The sequence below is a fragment of the Callorhinchus milii genome, unplaced genomic scaffold (assembly GCF_018977255.1).
Source record: "Callorhinchus milii isolate IMCB2004 unplaced genomic scaffold, IMCB_Cmil_1.0 Scaffold19, whole genome shotgun sequence".
NCBI classification, from domain to species: domain Eukaryota; kingdom Metazoa; phylum Chordata; class Chondrichthyes; order Chimaeriformes; family Callorhinchidae; genus Callorhinchus; species Callorhinchus milii.
In genome coordinates, this window is record NW_024704760.1 from 8,794,762 (window position 1) to 8,801,829 (window position 7,068).

Below are 7,068 nucleotides of genomic sequence, written 5' to 3' on the forward strand. Positions count from 1 at the left end.
CTGTTTGAGTGTCCGGCCGGCGAGTCGCTCGCTCACTGTATCAGCCAGGACTGTCGGATGGGAGCCGGCATCGCCGCGCTCTTCAGGAAGAGGTTCGGGAGCATCGAGGAGCTGCAGGAGCAGAGTAAGAGACCTCCATTATCATCTCCATCCATCCGTCCGGAAATTCTCATTGGCACAATATCAACGCCAACAACAACAACAACAACTCGCGTTTATATGGAGCCCCTGACGCAGAGGAGGGCCCCGGAGCGCTTGGTCAGGAGTAAATTCGAGCAGCGCACGGTTTATATGTCGGAAATCTGTCTCCGCAGCAGCTTCCCCCTGGGCCAGAGCTCTGCGTAACAGCAACTCACACGCATAACATTGCCGAATGACACGCACGGACGGGAATGGCCGGGTGGGAATCAGGGCATCGGCCGGGAGCGCGTGGCTGAAGGAGGTTGCGGAGTGGGTGGGGGGGGGGGGGGGTCGGCTGGGGCAAGACTTTAAAGGTGATTTGAACGTTACACTCAAATGATTCACTGAATAATGTCCAGGAGAAAGCCGTTATGGAGTCCTGCAGCTCAGTGGTTAGAGCCCTTGGCCCGCCAGCGAGAGGCCCTGGGTTAAATTCCCAGCAGGGCGATTTTCCTTACTCCGCACGCCGCTGTTTACCCCGCAGTAAGTAGGAACCCGGGTGGTTAGTCAATCGGTGGATCGCTTTTCCGGGGGTAATAATTCCTTCGAAAAAAATAATAATAGTAAATTGTTCATTTCAAATCCACAGCTGTTTGCGGGACACCCCCTGTGCGTAAATGGCTGCTGTGTTTCGTCCACAAAATATGCAGTCACTTCACTTTACAGTACATTCAGCGAAGTGCTTTGAGACGTCTTGAAGACGTGATAAGGCGCTACATCAACTGCAAGGATTATTATTGTTAAGCCAAGGATACCTGCAGCCTCACTAACACGCTGAGCTGCAACACCTGGTTCCCATTGCCCAAAGCCTCTGATATTCCCAGTAAAACAGCCCAAACCACACATCACACCCAACACCCCACATTTTCTTTTAAAGTTTAAAAACTTTCTCCTCTTTTTGATCTTTACCCAGAGAATTATTACGGTCTGGAATCCACTGAGAGGGTAGCGGAAGCAGTTTCTATAGTAAAAATTATAATCCTTCTAATAATAATCCTTGTATTTGATATAGCGCTTTTCACGTCGGGAGGACATCCCAAAGCGCTTCACAGAACACACTGTAAAGTGAATTGACTGTATATTTGTGGGCGAACGCGGCAGCCAATTGCGCACAGCAATGTCCCACAAACAGTCGTAGATTGAAAATGACCAATTTATTATTGTTTTTGGGAGGATTATTATTAGGCTCTGTGTGGAGTAAGGAAACTTGCCCAAGGTTTCGCCCTCTGCCTGGAATTGAACTCAGGTCTCTCACTTGCAAAGCGAGTGCTCTAACCACTGAGCCACAGGACTAGCTTTCAGAAGGGAATTGGATAGGTACTTAAAACAGGAAAAAATTGCAGAGATATGGGGTAAGAGCGGGACTGGTTGGTAGCTCTTTCAAAGAGGTGGCACGTGCACAATGGGCTGAATGGCCTCCTTTTGTGCTGTAAAATTCTATGATTATTTATTTGACAATTTCCTTAAATCTGTGTCCTCTAGTCACCAACCCACCCGCCAGTTTAAACAGTTTCTCCCTCTCTGATGTAGCAAAACCCCTCAGTATTTTGAACACCTCTATTAAATCTCCTCTTAACCTTCTCTGCCCCAAGGAGAACAATACCAACCTCTCTCGTCTGTCCACATAACTGAAATCTCTTTTCCCTGGACTTCATTCTGGTAAATCTCCTCTGCACCCCCTCCAAGGTCTTGACCTCCTTCCTAAAGGGTGGTGCCCAGAATTGGCCTCACCAGCAATATGTAAAGGTTTAACATAACTTCCTTGCTTTATACTCTGTGCCTCTATTTATAAAAGCCAAGGATCCCATGTGCTATTTTGGCCTGTTCTGTCTCTTTGGATGAGACTCAGCTGTTGTGTAAAATGAAAGGGTTTAAACTGTATTCTCTTCACAGAGAAGAAGCCTGGGGAAGTGGCAGTGCTGCAGAAAAACAACAGATACATTTACTATCTGGTAATGAACAGATTTATAACAGCTTACGTTTATACAGGGCCCTTCGCCCAGGGTGGTGTCTCGGAGCGCTTGACAAAGGCTGAGCCGGGGAGAAAGGGCAGTTGAGCACAGGCACCAGGGAAGAGGAAAGACTTCAGGTGTGATGTGAAGAGGGTAAAGAGGGGGTGAGGTGGGACGGTTGAGGTAGGGGGTTCAGAAGGCCAAGCCGGCCAGAGGAGGGGTCGGTGAAGGAGTGGGTGTTAGCAGGTCAGAGAGACTGGGGGTGCTCATTAACTTAATTAGTTAATGATCGAATGTCAGGCTATTTGGAAACGTCAGTGTTGAGTGATTTGAAAATGCCGGTTAATAGCATTTTAAATTAATTCCAGTCTGTAAAACGTATTTAGTGCAAAAAGCAAATGTATTGTCTCCAATAAGAGAGAAAAACTGGTAAAACTTTACTCTAAAGGCTGTCAAATTCCAAGTGAGCGATTTTCCTCGGCAACACTAGACGCTAATTTTGCGCACAGCGACACCCGGCACACGTTCATGAGGTGAGTGAACAGTCATTGTGGAGGGGGGGTGTCGGGCAGAACACCAGGAGAGAGAGAGAGAGAGAGAGACACCCTTTGCTTTTTCACTAGTGTCATAAGAACTTTTACGGCCATCTGAAAAGTGGAGAAACGGGACCTTAGCGCCTGCGGAATGGTGGGTGAGGGAGTGTGCGGTCGTTCAAAGGTGGTGGTGTGCGGGTTACTACCCGTGTTATCCGGGAGCGTGGAGAAAATAATCAGAATAATCAGCTGCAACGACTGGTTAGGAAGAGTGTGTGCGCAGAAGGGAATGGATTCCGTGGGGAACTGGGGAGCATTTTCAAGTAGATAAAGTGTCTGCAGGGAGGATGGTGTGCGTCTCACTAAATAGCGAGTTAAACCGCTGGCATAAAACATGAAAGCAGCAATTGTGTCTCATTTAATCTTGACGTGGAGCGAGAGGGACGGTGGTGGGGGAATGCTGTGGTTAATAAAAGAGATCTCGGGCCTGCTGATCACCAGGAAGAGGCGAGGAAAGTTGAAACAAAAAATAGGGAAAATGCTTAAATCGAGATTGGAAGGATCCCAGAAAGCACCAGATAGCAAGGCCGGGAACCAGACAGGAAGGTGGGACACGTATGTGGAATTCTGTTTGGCTTTGGAGACTCTTAAGGTGTGGTGACGGGTTTCCGCACGTGTCAGACACCCGGCCGACCAAAAAAACAGTTGCCTCCTTGACTAAGCTTTCAGTTGCTTCTGTCCGTCACTGTAAAGCACTTTGTGTTATACAGTGTCCGGTCAGGCCGCACCTTGAACACTGCACACGGCTCTGGTCACTGTGACGTAAGGGGCTGCTCAGGCCATAGAGGCAGTGCAGAGGAGAGCAACGAGGATGATCCCCAGTGTTAGAGGAATGAGCTGTGAGCAACGACTAGACAAGCTCAGGCTCATCAGTCTTGAGAGAAGATGACTCAGAGGGGACCTCATAGAGGTGTATAACATTTTAAATGGGATTGAAAAGAAACTCAGATCATTACTTTAGGATACAGCAAGACAGTAGAACAAGAGGACACAGGTTTAGAGGGGTAAAGGCCAATTTCAGGACAGACACCAGGAAGTTTTGCTTTACCCAGAGGTTAATTAATAATGGGGTCAGGTTGCCAGGTGGTTGAGGCCAGGACCCGGACTCATTTAAAAAGCAATTTGATGCTGTGATCGGGGGAGGGAAAGGTGGGTGTTCTGGAGGGAGGAGATCTGATGGGCTTTCTTTATCCAGACCATCCTGTGAGCACAAAGTCCTGACAAAGTGTTTAATTCTTGCACAGATCACCAAAGAAAAGGCGTCACACAAACCCACGTACAGCAGCCTGCGGGGCAGTCTGATAGCCATGAAGACGCACAGCCTGGCTAATGGAGTCACTCGCATCTCCATGCCAAGGTACTGAGGGTGGAGACCAGAATGAGTTGCTGCATTTATAACTTTTATGATTATTAAATTGTCAGAATTTGGTTTTGTACAACAACAAGAAATGCCTTTTAGCTACTGACCAGGTTGTGTGTGTGTGTGAGGCTGGGCTGTGTGTGTGAGGCAGTGTGTGGATGTGTGGGTGGGGGTGGGGTAGGGTCTGTGTGTGTGTGTGTATGTGGGTGTGTGTGTGTGTATGTGGGGCTGTGTGTGTGTGTGTGAGGCTGGGCTGTGTGTGGAAGTAACGCTCATCAGTCTTGAGAGAAGACAAAACGGGACAAGAACAACGACAATGGTGGAACACAAGGGACATCATAGAATCAGCACCAAAGGAGGCCATTCGGCCCATCGTATCTGTGCTGGCTCTTTGAAAAGTGCTATCCAATTCAATCCCTCTCTCCCCATAGCCCTGCAAACTTGTCGTCCCCATAAGCAGGAGGCCGGAGCCAGTCGAACGGAGACAACGGGTTGTGGGTTGGGGAATACGCAGGTCGGAGAGATAGGGAGGTGCCAGAGCCTGAAGGGATTTGAAAACGAGTGTGAGGATTTTGAAATCGATCCTGACAGCTGATCCTATTATTTGTCGTTTTTCCTGTAGAATTGGCTGCGGTCTGGACAAACTATCCTGGGACAAGGTGGCCACGATAATTCAAGAGGTGTTTTGCAACACGGACATCTGCATCAGTGTGTACACTTTGAGGGCGTGTAGGACGTAGGCTGCATTTATCTAACTAGCGTAACTAACACAGGTGAACAAGGCAGTAACTTTTGAATCAACCCATTCTGTAGGATAGAGTTTTGATTCCCAACCGATCAGCAGGTGACGCTTCCGAGACTCTTGTCTGTTTCTGTTCTAAAGGTAATTCAAATTTCCTGTCTTTTAATGTTTAATTGTTTCTGGATGTCAAAGAGGTTATTAGTTTCATGGAATTAGCTTGGCTGATATGTTGCCTCGGCCACTCTTCAGCACACTGAGAGCAAAGATGTGGGTGTGTTGGAGGCTGATGTGCACTTAGAACTGTTGTCCAGGGGAGAGAAGCAGCTCTGTGGTTAGTTTCCTCTTGTTAAGCGTTCTGAGACGCTACCCTGAGTGGAGAGCGCTACATGAGTGCAAGTTGTTGCTGTTGTAGTCACAGGGCCCTCCACGCCTGGTTCCCAACAGGGAGCAGTATTTTAGTGGATGGCTACAGTACCGAACAAGCAAATCACAGACCAGAGCTCAAACTAGGTATCGGGAGCAAGTGCCTTATGCAGTGCAAGACGATCAAAGCGGAGGCTTTCTCTGTACTTACAGACCCACGCTCTAAAGCGTGTGAACATGTGTCAGCGCCCACACTGCGTGCACACGCCTCCTGCACACGGCTGTTCTAAGGCTCAGGCCAGTGCGGCTGCAGCAAACCTCAGGTTCTCCTCCAGCTGCGGGCCTGATGCATCACCGTTAATGGGCGGAATATCTGGGGGCCTCAGTGCTTGCTCACACGGCACACCTTCCCACCAGACCGCAAGCACCGACCGACCGCTCACACAGAACCATCTCTGAACTTGCTGCAACGTTTGCGTGAAGGTTCCAGGAGAGAGCAGCAAATCCCTCCCATTCGAGCTCCCGCATAGCGAGCACTGCCGCCCTGTGATGAGAGCGCAGGTTAGCCTGCAGGTCCCAGGCCAGAGGTAGATGCGGTTATCCAGAGGCTGATTGACTTGACGCAGTCTGGCTCTGAATGGAGATGTGCTGTTGACACGCGCCCGGCCAGAAGCCAAGTCAATATCGCTGTTATTAGAAACATTTTTACATGAAACAAATCACGCCAAAGAGTTGTGCTCGGGGGCTGCTGGTCGAGCCTGTCTGCCAGCACAGCACACAGAGTGCGTGTTAGCGGCTCTGTTGTGTGAATGTGAGTGTATTATGCGGCTTGGGTACCCCATGTGTAAGTGCTGGATTGCCCGTGACGCTTTTCGTTGGCGAGTTGCATCATTAGTGACACCTGTATTCCCACCCCCACCCCCACCCCCCCCCATGGACACACATGTTTGCACATAAGTTTACCCAATTCGCAAAATCCGCACAGCTGGTATAATAGTGAGTTTGACTTCTGGATTGCCGTACGCAACAGTTCACCATCTCTTTCAAAGCTGATCATCTTTTGGAATTTTTGCTGTTATAAATATTGCAATCCAGCCAATAACAGGAGTGTTGTTCATCTGAAGGTTAAGGAGAATGTTTTTAATTTAAAAATTGTCGGCGAATTTATTGCAAATAGAAGAATCGCAGCAAAGAGCAAAATTCCTTGCCGTCCACAGGCTTTGTGACAATTTTATTTACCTGAAATTGTGTTTAAATTGTATTTTACAGATTTAAATTGATTAAACCTTTATTTTTTAACCTTTTTAAAATTTGCTAACTTAATGAAAACCTCGTTGAATTATTTAAAGGGCAACAGCTCTGATCCTATCCATAACGTGTTCAGTGCTGGTTAGCATTTCTTTGGTCAGCCGGGTATCTGATGCACACAGAAACCCATCACTGATGTCTCCAAACTAAACTTCTTAAGAGTTGTGTTCAACGTTTGCATCAACATTTCTCTGTGTGTGGAGTGGAATGCGCACTCTCTCTGCAGAGAGATCATCTGATCCCTAATCCCAGTGAGTATTATGTGCAGGTTAGCAAGAGCCAGGGCTTGGGGATCCCAGAGTGTGCGTTGGGGTAAATGCTGGAGTCTAACCAGTTAAAACCACATAGCTTTGCGATGATTATGTACAAAGTAGATTGGCATTAAACCAAATTACTATTCCTGTTCTGTACAAGAACTGAATTTTCGGATGGTTTAAACGGTGAAGTATTTCCCAGTGTGAAGAGTGAACGTGTTCGCTGTGAAAGGCGCACTGACATTCCAAGTTCTACAGAGGTTAGAGACACGTAGTCATTCCTTACACAGACACTTGGATCCGCTGTTGACAGCCA

At 47.9% G+C, this 7,068-nt stretch overlaps 1 protein-coding gene across 1 annotated transcript; it reads left to right on the forward strand.

The window, feature by feature from the left end:
- oard1 (O-acyl-ADP-ribose deacylase 1) lies at positions 1-6,387 on the forward strand (the record flags this gene model as incomplete). The annotated part of the gene is given in 4 exon segments (XM_007894151.2): positions 1-124; positions 2,074-2,132; positions 3,970-4,082; positions 4,708-6,387. Coding segments are annotated over 4 exon segments (414 nt in total), but the record flags the coding sequence as incomplete, so codon positions are not given.
- Between the last annotated feature and the right edge of the window lie 681 nt (positions 6,388-7,068).